We start from the raw sequence: 18106 nt of genomic DNA on the forward strand, positions 1-18106 counted from the left end.
TTTGGTTTCCTTTTCCTTTTGCTAATGAAGCAACATATAAGCAGACAGATATATACTGCAGAATTGACTGTAAAAAAACTAGTAAGGTGTTTATAGTATTTTTTTCTCATATTTTCACGCATCAGGAAATTGCCATTTTCACCTAAAGGCAGGAAGAACTGGTTCTATCAGAACCCTGTCTTGCATCATCAGTGGTGTTCTGTGACTTGCATTTGTGTTCAGAATAACATCAGTTACCAGATACAGAACATTTCCTGATGCTGTTTTGGATATTTACTTAGAAGTTTATGAGCAAAACAAATCTTTAAGATTTAAACCTTCCCCTGAAGTATAAAGCACAATCCAGCAGCATGTCCTTAACCCTACAGCTAACACTGTGTTGGGTACTGGTGCTCAAACACAAAGCTATGTTTTGAAATATCCTGGAACAAACCAGCTGGGAAGAAGTTAAATTTAATTATGTACTTAAAAAAACATATTTTCAAACATAGGGACCTGCATATGCTTTATTAGTGTAAGCCATCCATCCGAGTAAGTGGAATTATACATATGTAAGACAGGTCAGCAATATGTACATGCAATGTAAACAGATGTTAACTCATCTGAATCATTTCCCAACAAGGCTACAAATGAAAACATGCAAACATAAACAGCACAATGCAAGCCACTTGGGAAATTAGTTGGGAAACACTAACAATAACTAAATGAAATTTTCAAGCCAAAACACTACCTATTTGAAAGAAGAAAGCAAAGTGAGGACATGGTCCAGAGACTTTCACAGAGGGGAACCTGTAGATGAGGAATATAACCCGTGTCCCATTACCAAGCTCAGCAACATCCTCCTGCTCTAGAACATGGCAGCCAAGTCCAGCCACTGCCAGAGCAGTATCTGCTTTGTATTTCCAGAGCTCAATATAAATTACCATTCAGCTTAATGGTTTTAGATACAGATTGAACTTTTCCACTGTGCAATCAACTTGTGATGTTGATTCATATGATGTTGCAAAAAAGCCACTGTCAGAATAGAGGTCATCTCACTAAAAGAATAGATATGGATGTATCAGTGATGTAGCTATTTAGGATGCTATTTCCTTGCTTGCAGTCATGTGAAGTCAGCACTCTTGTAGTTCAAACAAACATCTGAAAAAGATGCTATCCATCACCAGTTTCCATAAAGGTATATTACAGAGGACATTGATAAGTCTTTCTTTAAAATTCTGTTCTTTTTACATGTTTCTAAATAGTAAAAAAACACAGAACAAAAAAAACCTTAAGTAAACATCTTTATTATTGTTGGATTTTTTAATGCAGAAATAGTGTTACTTCAGATATAGGCTTACAATCCTGTTTCATTGTTGTTTATGCCAAAACAAGAGAGGAGAACACCCTGGTCAACTGCATTTTGATCAGGAGCCAAAATGTGGTTTCAGATTTATGCACAAATTTCACTGACAGCCATGAAGTGAGAATCTGTCTCAGAAAAACCCACAAAAAGATTAAGGACTCTTCTTATTTTAACACCCTTTTTACACAGAAAAGCCACTTGCATACATGAAGAAAATATATATTCAGGATATGAGGACCAACTTCACAAAATTCATGTCACTTTGACTGCTACAACATTAAAATGGAAAATCAGTCTTTTAATAGAGGCAACCAGTTGTGACACAAACAGAAAAAGCTCTTTCCCTTTTCCATTGTTTTAACTACATATAACTCAGTGAATACAGTTTTCAGAACAGACTTCTGTTTCACCTGTCCATTGCTGTAAGAAATTAAAAGCTTAGTTCTTTATCAATGATTATAATACAATTTCCTATCGTTTCATATTTTATGTAAGTATCAAATACCAAAAGAGTGCTTTCACTTATTTCCAAGAATGCCTTGTACATTATCTGGTGCAGCTGAGAGCTGGATATGGATAATGCTGAAAACAACTATTGAAAAACAAGTTTTTAATGGTGAAAACAATCTCTTAACTGCAACCTCTTTGGCATGCAATAAGGCAAGCATCAAGGGACATGTGGGCAATAGGAAATTGTTTTGTAATTTTTAGTAGCATCTTCTTCCTTCCTTTTTACTATTAACAAAAGCTAATGTTAAAGCAGTTATGAAGAACCAAACAGATTCTCTACTTCCATTTTAACAACAGGATTTGCCTAAATAAATGTTATCCTCTGAAAGTGAAATTCACATTTCACAACTCAAGTTTCAGCCTCCAGACATACATCTAGAGTTCTGTCTAAATGCAACAAAGGACACAAACAAAAACATCTCTTAGTTCTAGAGGTCGCCTCACTCAGAGGCACCCAACATGAGCCAGGTCCTAGAGGAATGATGCGCTCACCATCCTGAAATACCGAGGCTGAGTTGGGCGCCAGTTATCAACCAAGGGGTGATCAGGTTCATTCTCAGCATTCTTGGATAGGCTGCGGAGCTTTGCCATCTGCAGAAGAGCAAAAATTGAAGTGTCTTGATGGGAATCCTTTGGAATCAAATCCACAGCCCAGCAATTAAACCAAGGAGGCTGGTCCAGCCCCAGAAGCTGTGGAGAAAATCTCCTTCAAAGTTGTGAAGATGTCCTTCACCTCCCCCTCACCACAAGAACTATACTCATGCTCTTTTCCTCACAGTGATCTTCTTAGAAATAGTCCAGATGGAAAAATGGGTCCTATCTGAACAGGATTGTGAAAAGTAGTGTCATTTATGTACTGTCTACAGGACTGTGTAAAGCCACAGAAACTGTGGGAAGTACTCAGAAAATGCAAATAGAGCAGAACGTGCTCTAATAAACCTCTCCTACTCTAACCCTGTCTTAGTGCCTCTAGAATTGCAAGGTGTTAAGGCTAAATTATAAACCAGTTGTTTATTTTCACGGTAGGTCTGTGGCAGAGGATCTATTCTGCTGCAGTGACAGAGTTCATTATTAACAACAGCCGTATAAATCTGGATAATGACTTGGTCAAGGTTTCAAATTGTTTGTAAACAAGGTCTGCAGCTTGACTCTACCTGGCCATTTATTTTTAACCAAGGTATGTTTTTTTTTGAGGGATGCCATAACAGTTCTGCCTATACTCTTCAAAACTGTATAATGCTCTTCCTCTACTCCTTTCTGATTTTCAGAGGACACAACACATATGCCCACTTACAGATACATTATGTTCATTTGTTGTCCCTACTATGCACAACATTAGACACAAAGCGCATCAGCTCTGACTCAGAAACTTGACACTTCCCTGTTTAAATCACTTATCACAAAAGGGGTGCACACATTTTCCATGTGTAAACTTGAAAATGTAGCTGCATGCACGGCATGCATCACCTTTGTTCACAAGGAGCTTCAATACGCTGATGTATCTACCTTTTCCAGTAAAGACTTCAAGTCCAATAGAAGCAGAACTTTGGTTTGGATTGTAAAACCTGGGTTCACTGTGATTATCCTAGTTCCAGTTTATGGACTGAGCTAGCTCAGGCATCTCAACATTGTTCTTCACTACACAGCTCAGAAAAGCCAGCTATCTCAGTGTGCCTGAAAATGATTAGGTCACATTTGTAACCAGTATAATATGCCTCAGACGGATTATTAATCTGAAATTAAATTTCAGATTTCAGATGAAGAATAATTTGTATGGGAAGAATAAGAGTGAAAATAGTTCATCAGTTTCATTAATACTGACAAAGCACTATTGGAGAAGGGTGCTGAAGTTTATTATTATTTGTGGAAGATCTGCTCTACTCAGTAAAAAAATATGTATTCAGGTTACAACTACATAAAGATGAAAAAATTAAATCTGCAATTGGACAGAGTTATTCCACAGTTAAATTCCTATTCTTTCATTAAAAGTAATTTGAGCAGCTAGGCCACCCACTCTACATCTCACAGGGATTTCTGGTGAATTGACTTTTCCTGCAGAGTACTGATTCACAGCCACTGCACTTACCCTTGTGGCTAATATACAGTTACCATCTGGCTGCAAAAGCATCCAAGCAATCCACTGCAAATGCACACACACTTAAAATAATCACTATTAATGAGGCTGCCATGGTAGTACATTTCCTAGGATTAGAAATAATTGGCAACACAATCCTCTTATGAATACGCTATTTAGACTGCAGGCCCTCTGGAGTGAGGGAAGGCTTCCTATTGTATTTGTATACAGTAATGCACACACACTGCCAATTCTGCCTGAAAAGCAGTTACCTCAGGATAAGAGCCAATGTCCTGTCTGTATGTAATAATTTCACCTTTACCTTAAATGCTTCATTTTTTCTACAGAAGGGCTAGTTAAAGAACAGTCTGTATGTTTCCCAAAACTCACTCACTTTAGAACAGCAGAAAAAAAGACCATGACCCAAACACAGCAGTGTTCAAAAAGTCTTTTCATGAAGCTGGATCAATGATGTGATTAGTTATTCCTTTAAAAATGGATTTTAAATCAGAGATGCTCAGTAAGGACTACACTTTTCCCAGCAAAATCTGGAGCTGACCTTCTGTAACATAAACATCAAAGTAGATTTATTTTGTGGAAACCAGTCAGACCATATTTGTAGTTTTCACACAAGTACCCACTTCAAAACTGCCCCCATATTTTAATTTTCAGATGGGCAAGGAAACAGAAGGCAGATTAATTCAATAAACTAAAAAATTAAGCTGTAGGTTATATGAATACATTACCATATTTCATCTCTTGCCAGCTAAGGTTCTTATCATACCTGAGTTGTATTATTTAAAAGAAAGACCCACATAAATACAAAGTACTAGAAAATGGAAATTATTTTTGGTGATACATGCACATCAATCAATGCACTGAAACACATTATCACCTTGAGAATCTCAAATGAAAAGTTATGTGTTTACCTATATCTACATAATATGTCACTCCCTTGATTAATATTCATGTGCTAACTATCCTGGAGTCTTGGAATTTGTGCTATCGTATCACTGTAGTCTGCCGGCTAGAGGAATAACCTCAGATGAGAAAACCGACTCGTGTGGTATGAGTAGAATCATAGGCTGAAATGTGATGAAGGAGGGCATTCAAATTCCTACAAATGGGATTGAGGGGAAATGAGGATTAGCAAGAAATACTTCTTTACAGTAAATGACCAAAGAAGTTTTTCACATTAACAATAAATTATAGTTATCTGATGCTGCTCTAGTTTGTGAAAATTTGGCTGTATGCATTCTAGAAACACAGGTGTTAAGCATCTGATTCAATAACTTACTTGGTTACTGATGCCATCCTGAATATGGGGCAGACAGAATCACCAATCACATTACATTTGTATTCTGACAGACAATGGTTTTGAAAGCAGCATGCTTTAAGAGACACATTTGCAAAGTAGAATATTCAAAAAGTTGTAAATGCTCAGCTGCATTATGTAAGATCACTGGACTCCTGCTTCATTCAGTGTGCAATGTAATCAGGATACCTGACTGCCCCAATGCATTTAATTGCAGATGGTCACTTTTTCAAGGGACTTTATTACAGAATTTATCCGGTCATTCCCCTCAAAAATTCATCAAGGTCAGCAATGAAGACTTTACAGGAGGAAGTTTGAGACAATATAAATGGTTGAAAAAATCCTGCATAATCAAAGTTTTTGGTGCAAACCTAAAATATGCTTTAGCTAAATGTATTAAGGTTCTGATTTAAATGGTTGCAGAGGAATACAAGTTAATGGCTGGAGCTCTTGGTGTAATGCAGTGTTTTGAGCTCTGTGTAAAATAAAGGTATGAGCCACATCCAGCTGCATTCTTTCCTATTAGCAAGAGTTAATGCTGTAGGAATACAAGGCCTGGGAAACAAAGAGAGAACTACTCTTTTTTTTAGTTGATGTTGCAAGAGTGGTCTTGCTCATGGAGGCAAGAAATCTCATCTACAGTAACTAGAGCTTGCTGTCAGTCACACTCCAAACTGCTATAATCTCTTACCATCTCCACTGTGTTATGTTTTTACTGATTAATAAAGCCTTCTGATGTCTGTGGACTTGACCTACCATGGTGTCTGATGTGGGCTAGTATTTCAGTGTCCTTTTAATCATGTAATTTTTCACAAACCCAATGAGCATTTTCCTGGTCAAAAGAATGTCAGGCTGTGATACATAAGTAAAAAGTGGGTAAAATATTATCAATTTGAAGTTTACCTGGTCTGAACTGACTATGATAGGCTCTCTAAGAATAATCCAGGTGACACACTCTTCACAAGGCGGAGTAGTGAAAGACCCATGGTATGTCCAGTAGTCATGAGATTTCGGGAAAAGAATTGAAGGATCGAAGTTTGGAAAAGGAGCTTCTTTCCCCTTCAAAAAAAAACCAAAACAACACAACAAAACCAAACAGAAAGCTCATCAACAGATATAGTCTATTTGCTCTATTTTAAGAAACAGATACTTCAAAGGTACAAACTAAGGAAACTAAGCACAGATCTACACAAGACATAATGATGCAGTGTGAAGATAAGTGGACTGAACAACCCTCACAGATGGGCCCAGAGAAGCAGGACACAACGTAAAACTCCGTGATGCTACTTGTTGTACCTGAGCTAACTCATGTGAAGCGGCGTCCAGTACCAATGTGTTTCACTGACTTCTGTGCAGAAATACTCTTCCTTCTGGCCTCCTTTCTTATGGAAATTCTGCCTATCTATTGAATATTGAATTAGGTCACCATAAAACAAAGTGAGACAGGTACTGCTTTTATAATATTCGTGTTAATAACGAACACGATAGCCTATGAAATGTGAGATTTATCACATAATGTTATCTGAGACACAAATGTGTAGTCAGTGACATTTCCAGAGGACCACTAGGCAGCCTATATTAAGACTGAACGGACCAATTTCCAAAGGTGCCTTTTATTTGCCACTGACCACCAAGGGAATAAGACTCCATGCCTAGCTTTTAGGTGAGTAAAGTTTAGCGAAATGTCTCATTTCCCCAAATTTAAAAGGCCAACTGAAGTCAAAGAAGGCTCATATGTAAATGGAAGAAAGGACTCTTCATGTTAAGGAAAAGCTGCCCATGGTTTTATTTACAAATATATTCTGGCAATGTTGCAGAATTTGAAAGCCAGAAAGTCAGGCATCTCAATTTTTTTTTTTTGACTTGAGACTTTGCAGCAATCTTCCTATAATGAAAAGCCCAACATCATTACCTTTGTTTTGATAGCATTTATTTCTTCAAGAATTCTCTTCATCTCTGGTTTAGGAGTTTCCCCTACCTGTTAAAAAGAAGGTATGAACTAAGCAAAGAGTTCTTCTTAATCAGCTTTCTTATTTCTCCTATATTTCTACATATGCATCTAAACATACATCCACAATAAAGTTACAACATATTAATTCAACCCATCGCCCATACCAGCTTATTAAGCTAATGTCTTCTCTCTGCACCCTTTGCCTGTACCCCAACAAATATTATGATACAAAGGGAGACATTTTATCAGTACAGAAATAGAGCATAACAGGTAATTTCACAGTATAGTTATTCCTGTTGACATTAAATTTTAGCCTAACAAAGATAAACAGCTCTTTGGACTCAAGTACAGAATTTGGAAAAAAGTTCTATTCTAGTTTAAAAACAGATTTCATGGTCAGATCTATTGTTTGCAATTGTTGATCTCAAAAAAGACATCTGGCTTTCTATCTCTAGTGAATATTAATTAAACAAGAGAGAGCAATGGCCAATATTTCAGGCAAAGGCTGCATGCCCCCAAAAGGATTTAAAAAAAGGATGAGTTACATGTATTGTCTGTGAGAGAGTTTTGTTTGGGAGATAGTTCATGAAAAGCCTAGAAGAGGTATCTGTCCTTGAAATCTGTCCACGATTAGCACAGAAGACAGCTGACTGCTGTTGGGCAAAGGGCCACTTCTGACACATGTCCCCATTCCACCAGCCCCATAGTCACACAATAGCTGTAGGGACAGCGTGTGTAGTATTGGGTGCCCCTTTGAGATAACATGACTCATGCTCTATAACTTGAAAAGGATACATTATTGAAAGTCAAGTCCTTCAGTGTTGTAGAATAGCTAGAATATATATTTAGAGGTTTTTGCTTTTTCTAACTCTCTAAGAATAGAAAACTCTATAGTAGCAGTAACAATGAAGGGTTACATGCTTCTACTTACTTGCAAAAATATGGCCAAAACAGCTACCCCATCAGTTCTTCTCCTAGCATCAAGGTAATTACTGTATTTGGGATTCCAGTGTAACACATGTAGCTTGAAACGAAGAAAAACATGTATTGAACAGCATTATTGAACAGCAAGCCATCAGAGGCTGAATTTACAGTTCATTATATAAATGAGCAAGTTTGAGGCAATAAAGAATGATGATTAGGCATTCCAAAAAAGGAAAAAGAAAAAAGGGACAGCAAGTCATATATTAGTAATATCCGTCATATACTACCATTTCTACTACTATTTGCTTTAAAATAAACTTCTTAACACAGAAATTGAAAAACTATACTAAAAGCTCATCTTAAAACTGAATAAGATGCTAATGTAAGCAGGTAAAACACATAGTTCAGATGTCATCTACTGATATATGATTCATTTCCATGTGGCATTCAAATTACAGCCAATTCCAGCAAAGAATCCATGTGAATGTAAGCTCTGTACATTGTTAGTCCACAATTCCCATCTTCACTTACAATCCTACAGTGGCAGAGAATCAAAGTAACATTCTTCCTTCTTGCTGCCACTGTAAGTTTATACTTCTGCTATAATACTATACTTTCAGAATACTGTTTTAGTAAGTTTGCCCTATTGAATAATTCAGTCTTGCTGTATAGTGTTTCAAATCATATTGTTTTGAGAACATGAAAACTTTTGTTTCACACAGTATTTTTCTTATGCTGTGGGAATTACTTCAGCCTAATTCAAATTTATAAGAATTGATGGGAGTAAGAATAAAATGGCGCAGATAAATAAATAGAAAGAACTACCTGAAAAGCAGACAAATGGCAAATTTTGTCTCACTTGAACAATAATGACAAATTTTACTTTACACCCTGTTTTAAAGTAAAAAGTGGTGAGTCTTACCTCTCCTGCATACCTCACTCCATTCACAACATGCTCAGAGCCATGGTCATCAGACGAGCCCCAATGGAAGTGCAGCTGACGTAGCCTGAAGACTCCTGGAAGTGGCCCACCTCTCAGCACTGCAATGGATAATCTGCAACAGCATCAGACTCAAGTATCTTCCAACTCTTTTAAATGAAATTTAAAAGATATTTACTGTACATATTTACTGTACAGATGCATCTACAGATGTTGACAGAACTGAGCTCCACTTGAAAATCTGAACTGATTTTAGCAGCAGTTCAGGCAACCATCTTCAGCTATATGCACTTACAGGCAGATGAAAATTTTTTGTGTCTAGGCTTCCATTATAGTCATTAGAGATCATTTGTTTAATTCATCTGCATAAATGAGCATCTAGTACTTTCTGGGATATTCCAGAAACACCTGGACAGGACTGAAAGATGTGATCTGGGATCTGTAGAAGAACTGTACATTTCTAAAGCAGTATCTGGAGGCATGGTGAAATAGATTAGGTTATCAAAGATGTTGCAAGATGCCTGTCTTTGGGTAACTGAAGTAATCAGAATAGTCAAGTCTCTAGAGTAATTCTGCTTGCCTTAAGGTAGACACTCAACAGATGGTGACCTGACTTGCTCTCTGGACTCCATTGCTTAAAGGTAACTCCAACTCTGTTGACTAGAATAGCAATTTAGAGATATAACCCACCAACTTTTAAAATCCCAAAATAAGACACCTAAATTTAGATGTCTTAATCTCTCCCTGAATTCAGTCTAGTATCTACCCATACGAAAGCACACAAACATAACCATAATTGAGATCAACTACTGAAGTGTTAGATGATAAACAAATTCCCACAAACCACTACAAAATTGTGTATCTTACTGCAGGCTACAACTTATTTCTTTAAAAAGCTATGAAATTACTGATGCTGCTTCTGCTATAATGGCTACTCCCTCCGGCTATAGAAGAGGAGAAAGAAAACAGCAAATGAGCCAGAGAAGCAATCACTGAGAATGCAGTTTATTGTCCTAAAGAAAAGTTCAGCCTGTGATGAATTCAGTGACGAATGATACCCAGTGTTCCAAATAATCTTACCATTTTTAAATAATATTGTAAATGAAGGTGGTGTATTTGAAAGGATCGATAAAAATGGAAGAAATTCTTTACATACATCAAAAACTAAAAAATATTCAATTCTCAATCACTTTTTTTTGAGGATGGACGTCATAGCATTCCTATAAAGCACTGAGCAGTACTCAAGAACAGGTCTTTATATGCCAGAGAAAAAATATCCTTCAATCTGAAAAGGAATTAAATCTATTATCATGTCAAGAAATAAAGTACTAAGAGCACAGCAAGCTGTTATTCTCAACAAATTCCTTTTACTTCTTCCCACAGACATTCAGAACTGTGGCCGACGCAGACATGGTAACAGCAGTAGCTGACAAGACCATCAATTCTCCATTAGAATAGATCTGTAAGACCAAATAAACCTCTTTAAGGTAAAAACATGTCAGTATTTCCACTGATGGGCCATCAGCAGACGTTTTCAATTGGGCGTTAGGCGAAGCTCTGTATCACCTCATGCCAACACGTTCCAGCTTCACTCAACTATAAATAGAGAGTAACTTTTACCTAGGCTAATTTCAGCAGACAGAATGATGCAACCAACATCTCCAGAAGGACAAAAAGGTGTTTCCTTTCTTTTAATTGCAAGTGTGTAGTATTAAACATATAAATACATGAAATGACAATGCACATAAAGGAAATTTCACTACATTTAAAAAAAAAGAAAAGTAAACACAGCAATTACAAGAATCAAGTTCTCCAATACCTAAAATATAAAAAATCTCAAACTATGTCTACATAGCTCAAAATTAGTAAAAGAAATCTTTATTTTTTTTAAACATGTCTTGGAGCCTAAATCCTAAAGGTACTTTAATCCTCCTGGCCTTTTGTTTTTAATACCACACAAATAAATACACAACCATATAACAGACAGAAAATATGAAATAAAAGTTTATAAAAGAAGCAGTGGTATCTTCACGTTGTTTTTCAGTAGTATTAATATATAATATTTATATGTAAGAGGGAATTTTTCTAACAATTATTACACAGGAAACGTTCACCTTAAATATCTGAGACTCACAGTTTTAAGGCTGTAATAGCTGTTTTCCTATCACAAAACACTTACAACAGGATGCTTTTCCAGAAGGCCCCATGACTCACTCTGAGCTTCTACCTATGCCTGTATGAAATAAAAAGCAAAAGCTTGAAAAAAGGAGCCTGCAGACTCAATCCCTGATACACAGGCAGCCAGCTTTTCTCTTTCTTAAGTCTTCTGAAATACTGTGTAATCCTTTTCATATGCCTAGCTGAATGGCTGGATTTACTTCTGAATATTGGAAACGTGGCATTTCTCTTCCTGGTTCTGTTGTACGGGAAGTAACAGGATGGTCACAGCAGAGTTACCAAAATGTAACTCCCTTAAACTTGCTGTCATTAAAGTAACATGGGCCAGATGCAGGAATATACAAACCAGCCCAGGAAGACAACGTAGAAAAGTATTCACTCCTTTTGATGCCTTATTGTTGCAAACTCTCATCCCATTGCTAAGTACCGACTATATGAGTTTCCACATCACCCTCCATCAGCACCCGATACCAGACATAGAAATGTCATGTCAGTTTTGCTCAAATTCTGTTCCCCGCCCCATCCACATGGAAGAATGGTCTATCACAGAGCAATCCTACATGAACACACACATGAATATCTATTCCAGAAAAAAGTTCACCTTTTATTTGATCTACCTCAAGCTGAGCAGCATGAGACAGAACCGGCTAATACAAAAATGGGTTTTTTTCACTCTCAATGTAATCACTAGGCAAGTGTTGCACAGAAAGATGTAACTAAGGCAATAAAAACCTCATCTCTCACTCTGTGTACAGACAGCAAAATTAAGGTGTGATGCAGTTCAAGTGGAGATGGCCACTCAGTCACTTTACCTTAGCTAGCTCAGTGTCATTGACAACAGAAATGCGACAAGAGTGGTTTGAAATAAGTGCATCCACTTGCTGAGCAGCTTCTGTAGGGGTCTAGTTGTTAATCTGTGCTCACGTCAATTGTCACGCGTCCTCTCACTATAAAACTGGCAAATTTAGGCCTATACAAATGCCTTCTCTGTTTGCTATGAAGGCATACTGTGAAAGTCAGGTGGAAAAATGCAAGGAGAACAAAACACTCAAGAGATGAGTTGCGTTTATAAACATGACAAGAAGTAACTGTTCTTACAAGAGTTATGATCTTGCATCCTGCCAAATCCATAAAATGAACTGGTAAACCACAGTGAAATTAAATTAGTAATGTATTACTGTATGACAACTGAAAAGACACATTACCTTTGTTATGCTGCTTTATAACAGAATCTAACAGTGCAGTACAGAAACCACAGCCTTTTCAGGTCAGTGCCATATTTGAAATGTCTAAAAAAAGCCTCTGCTCATAAGAGGATTTCTGTACTGAAACAGTCTAGCTAACTGCAGGATAAAGGGTACTTCCTAAAAGCTTCTGGAACTGAAATTTCAGTTCTCACTGAATTTTTTTTAAAGTAAGCACTGAATAGGTATGCAGAAGAATTACTTTTGTTTCTATTTGAACTATTTACTCTTACAGGGAAAGACTGGGAAAGAGAAGTGTCAGACAGAAGTCTGTCAGCCTGCCTCCCACTCTCACCTACCTTGTAACACATCTTTTCCAGTTTTGGAAATTTATTGGTCAATGAAATTCCATAAAAAATGCCAACAAAAACAACAAATTGAGAAGGTAAAGGAAGGCATCCATTTGATATAGCCTTAGTGTAGGCCTCCCCAGCTGCTCTGTCTGGGTTCCATTACTAGAATTATGTATCTTTACTGTTTCTCAAATGATCAAACACCTTGATTTAACCATCTAACCAAGGCATTACAAGGAAAGCCTAAGAGTAATTAATTGTAAGGTAGTTACAAGCTATATATCTCACTCAGCACCACGACAGTGGTCCCACCAGGTGGATTCTCTCGGGACACTTCTCTGACATGAATATTTTTGGAATTTTAGAAAAAAATGGACTCTGCTAGTGGAAACAAGATTGCAGCCCTAATTCAAACCAAAACTAGGTCACTAGGTCTAAAAAAAGTATCTGAGTTGCCATTCAGGCCAAAAAAACACACCAGTGGTAGGATGCCAAAGTACCCAAGTTCTGGTATGTGTTTTACCGGGCCCAGCCACGTAGGAGGTTTGATTTCAGCTCCCAGTTCTTTCCTGGTTTTTGAGACTCCAGCCTCCACCTGCAGTGATTTCACAGTGTATAAGGCCCTTCTTCTATGTAGGTTTGGTAAGATAGGAAACTGAATCCACAACAATCCATTAACTTGTACAGGCAGGCAGCTGAGGCGTGACACCACTCCTAAAGCAACTATCTGTCAGCTAGGCCTTCAATTGTATAGCAGATTCTTAAACGGGCTTTATAAATAGCTGGAAATAAATTCTCAAATTCCTTCCACTAGACTAACTCCAAAGATAACACTAATAAGGCCTTATTTAACCTAATACCTGAATTACATTGGATGGCACTCTCTCTAACAATTTAAGGAACTGTTCCAATTGTGAATATTCCAAGTGTTCTTGGCAGAAAAGACACAATGGATGTAAAACTTGGAGACATCCAAGGTAATTAATTTTATCACCCTTTTGACCCTTGTAATTTATTCAGCAATCTATTTTATCTACACTAATGGAAATCTAAATAGAAGTGCTGATGTGAGTACGACCACTCTAACTGAAAAAATAAACTAAGCCCTTAGTTTTCTGGTTAGCTCAGACATAATTCAGATAGACAGAGTGGTAGATACATATATAGACATACTCAGAATGAATGTCTTTGTTCCAAAGGAATAAAAGTTTTATTCCTCTATGATTGCTATTGCGTATGTATGTATTATGCAGCTGGAGGTTCTTTTACATAAAAAATAAGCCACTGTACATATCCTAAAAAACTTAAAACATGCTCAAGTCAGTAGGAGTATGCACAGCGGAATTTGTCCTGCAATTAGCATTATATTAGAGAAGGAACACCACCCACAGTCTCCGAAGGCAATGGTATAACAAAGGAGACGTAACAGCAAACACTGAATGTTTCTTGACTTCAAAGAGTTGAGAAATACACCTACTTTTTTTGCAGTGAGTCACTTTTTACTTCTGAGATCAAAACACAACAGTTACTGAGCAGCTCATCTGAAAAAATATTCAGAACATGCCAAAACTTTCTGCTCTTTCTGGTGAGTGTTGAGTCCATGCTGTAGATTGTTGCGCCTGGATATTCCCTCCCTTTCAAAATCCTTTGGCATTTATGCAGAAGATGATATATCTGATGCTGTTCTAACAAATACAACAGATGGTAAAAAATGGTAAGCAATAGTCATGGAGGTCTTCTTCTATGCCACAGCTACATCTCTTTACATATCATTTTAGCTGATATGAATAATATTTTTCTTTAAATAACAATAAAAATTCCCACTTTGCTAGAAAAGTAACCAATCTCTTGACTGCATGGTAATTTGTGACTTTTGGTAGTATATTAACTAGTTTACATACATTTTGATCCTCAGGTTTCATGAAACCCAAGTCATTAGTTAAAATCCATTTAATTAAATCCATATCCACATATACTTAACATGAAACAATCTATTAGTAAAATTCCTCCGAGTAATTATGGCTGTCAATCCTATGAATATTGTAATAGAAAGTGGAACTTTTAATGCAGTTAAGAAATAAGTCTGTACACTGCATGTTGTCATAGATACAAGTGGGTAAAAGATTTTGGACATTAGACCTGAAACACTGAAACTTCTCTGCACTATAATCTTCATTAAGACAAAATCTCATGAATGCCAAAGAGTTTTAACTGATTGAATACAATGACTTCGTGGTAACATCTGGTTCATTACTTCATTGATCAGAAATTACAGGAATAGAGTTTTTAAATATTGTTACTTAAGATGTTCTGTTGGGCATCTCAAACAGCTTAAATGGAATTCAGCTCTCACACTGGACTCCTAGCTCCTGGAAAGCAACACAACTGCAATGGCTTTTTGCAAGCTCAGAAAACTTTACCTTACACCTTAATTCATCCTGCACCATGTTTCTTTGCAGCTCTCTACATTCCCTAGGATTTTATCTATAGACTTTAAAAGTAGTCTCAGGCCTTTCCTAGCAGTAGTGCAGGGGACTGGAGTCACAGACACCTGCACATCACACATAGGCAGTACACGGAGACCTTCTGACAGCCTGAGCATTCAAAGCTGGCTCTTCCATGCAAATTGAGAAATATCACTGATATATAATGACAGTCAGAGATGCAAACAAAACTGACCTGATCTATCGAATGAATCATCAAACACAACTCTGCAGGTCTTCCCATTATTGAGGATGGTCTTAGCTGCACCGGGATCATAACTAGCAAACCATGGCAGTAGGGAACTATCGTAATGCACCTCTTTATTATTGATTTCAATTGGTGACTGATGGCGTCCTTTTGCAGCTGGGTAATTTTTGTGCCACTGATCTGGTCCTAGAAAAAAGTACAGAGAAATATCATAAAAACCTTTTCCAGTTAGGTATAAATTATACTTTTGTAACAATAAATGCAAGCTTGGCTTTGCTTCGGTACAGAACATCAATTCAGTGTGTTAACAAGTAGGTTACTAATTGCCTGGTTATTATTATTCATGTCCTGTCAAGATTGACTGTATAAAATGCAATCCAATTATTCTAGCTGGAATACTGGATACTGCAAGACATTCAATTGAACCTAAAACTCTTGTAGCAACCTCAGGACTTATTATGAGACTGATTATTAGGAGATTGACAATACACCAAGGAAGGAAACTAGAGGTGTATACTCCAAGTCCAGCAGTGGCTAGAAATATGATGGGATATACACAAAATTATTCAAATGTGGCACCGTGTATCCATCTGGAGTGAGAAAAGACCACCAATCCCTGAACAAGCCAGGAATTTGAAACATGGATTGAATCATCATCATGGTTTCACCAGTAAGTTCATGTGGAATATGCCTGTCCCAGGTTCAGTTGTTTCTTCCTGTAGCGAAGTGCAGGAACAAGAGGCCACGCCTGTCCCCAACCTCTGCAGGCAGGAGGGACCGTGGCTGCACTCCCAATTTAAGGCTAGCTTAAATTTGACATTTGCTATGTTACATTAACAGTAGGAAAAATGACTTTTTTAAACTTAGATACCCCCTGCCATCGACCTCTCCTGCCACCAGCATCGCCTCTTCCACACCTGCGAGCGACAACCAGCCGGCCACGGCTACGCCACTTGCACAGCCCCGGGCCCACCTGGAGCCCCTATTCCCCCGTCATGCTCCCTCGGGACGCGGGGCCCCCGTTTTTCCTGGGTTGTGCTCCCCGACCCGCGGCGGGGCCGGGCCGGGCGGGCCCCCCGCTCACCGTTGTCGCTGTCGTAGCCCCACGGGAAGTAGTTGGGGTTGATCATGGTGCCGGGGCCGCGCCGCGCCCCCGCCTCTCCCGGCGGCTCCGGCAGGACGGCGGCCTCGTCTCACGGCGGCTTTTTATAGACTCCCGCCAACTCCATGCCCTTCCCCGCCGCCGGCGGGACCCCGCGGTCCGGGGGCGGGGAGAGCCGCGGGGCCTCGCACCGCCCGCCCGCCGCCCCCAGCCCGGCCCGGCTCCTCAGCTGTCCCGGCGGCTCGGGACAGCGCTGGGAATGCCCGGTGCGGGGAAAGGGGCTGACACCGCCTGCCGCGGCGCCGAGGAAATGGGAATATAGACAAGCATGAGTGTCCAGCACTACGCACAGGCAGTATAGGAATAGTTTTCAAGTTCTAGTAAGATACGTGTGCATACAGATATGCACATAAACCAGGAAGCTTAGCCTGGCTGGCTGCTGAAATTCAATGCACAGGTCACAGGAAGGCTGGCCGGGCTTTTTATGGCTGTTTGTATAAAGCCTGTTTGCCCTAAGACCTCGTCAGGTTCGGAAAGGCTGGATCCCTCCACAGGAGATTGTGTTGGGGACGTGGTACTGGAACAGGCTCCATAGGGAAGTGGTCACAGCATGAAGCCTGACAGAGTTCAAGAAGCGTTTGGATGATACTCTCAGGCACCTGGTCTGACTCTTGGAGATGGTCCTATGTAGGGCTAAGGTTTGGACTTGATGATCCTTGTGGGTCCCTTCCAACTCGGCATATTCTGTGTTTCCCACTACATGTGGGGTGAGGGGATGAGTCCAACAGCTTCTGCGTGCAAACAGCTATCACAGGTTCACACCCTTCCCAATGAAATTCCAATGTATACACATGGGTTCCAGCACTACTCCCTGCTGTGCAGTCTCCCGTTGCCTTCATAAACAGCTTCCCTGCAAAAATTCCGTGGCATTAATTGCCCCAGCCTTTAAAAAGGCACTGCTTCCTCTATTGCAAGGATTCTGGGAAACTGGAAATCATTAAACTAGCTGAAGATCCAGTTCCTGTCAGCTCCAGATAAAATCTTTATTATCAAATTAAGCGTAGGCTTTGTTTGTTTTGCTTCAGCTCTAATTCTCCTTTCATTTAGCAGGGTGTTATGCGTCAGATTGCACTTAAAATTGTAAGCATACTTGTTAGTGTGCATGTGTTCCTTAGTTCCTTATGTGACACACAGAAATCAAATGACTTCTAAAAATATTTGTTATTCTGGCACACAGGGAATTACCAGGCAAGTAGAGAAGACAGAGATTAGCACCAGTGGTGTAAAATGGATGAAGGACTGACTAGGCACTGGACTGAAAGGTGAATTATTGTGATTTAAATTTTAGTAGACTTTCTGAATAAGAAGTGAGATTATTTTGTTTGCTAGTAGTGAAGTGAGGACAAAATTACAGGTTGGATAAAAAAAAATGCAAGTAGCACAGGTTGAAAGTGTGGAGTTATTATACAGAAAAGTTCAGTATCCCTGAACATTGTATAAGCTACAGTGGGTTAAATTTAGTACTAGAAAGTGCAGCAC

The 18106-nt window shown here is 38.7% G+C and overlaps 1 protein-coding gene across 5 annotated transcripts; it reads right to left on the minus strand.

Annotated features, from left to right (window-relative positions):
- Positions 1-1284: 1284 nt before the first annotated feature.
- LOC113967828 (carbonic anhydrase 3-like) lies at positions 1285-16763 on the minus strand. 5 transcript variants are annotated; one of them, XR_003534303.1, is made up of 9 exons: positions 16550-16763; positions 15454-15651; positions 14252-14459; positions 9042-9174; positions 8127-8219; positions 7157-7222; positions 6148-6303; positions 4859-5046; positions 2347-2446 (listed from the first exon to the last, which is right to left on the minus strand). XR_003534303.1 is itself a non-coding variant. In XM_027683810.1 (8 exons), the coding sequence occupies exons 1-8, from the start codon at positions 16593-16595 to the stop codon at positions 2327-2329; spliced, it is 1020 nt and encodes a 339-aa protein (XP_027539611.1). In that variant the 5' UTR covers positions 16596-16759; the 3' UTR covers positions 1285-2326. The 5 variants fall into 5 exon arrangements, 4 of the variants coding, with proteins under 4 accessions (XP_027539611.1, XP_027539828.1, XP_027539740.1 ...); XM_027683810.1 differs by lacking the exon at positions 4859-5046 and having other exon boundaries at positions 1285-2446; positions 16550-16759; XM_027684027.1 differs by lacking the exons at positions 4859-5046; positions 16550-16763 and adding an exon at positions 16383-16541 and having other exon boundaries at positions 1285-2446; positions 14252-14454.
- Between the last annotated feature and the right edge of the window lie 1343 nt (positions 16764-18106).

The sequence above is a fragment of the Neopelma chrysocephalum genome, unplaced genomic scaffold (genome assembly GCF_003984885.1).
Source record: "Neopelma chrysocephalum unplaced genomic scaffold, ASM398488v2 Primary Assembly neopelma1_22, whole genome shotgun sequence".
NCBI lineage: Eukaryota > Metazoa > Chordata > Aves > Passeriformes > Pipridae > Neopelma > Neopelma chrysocephalum.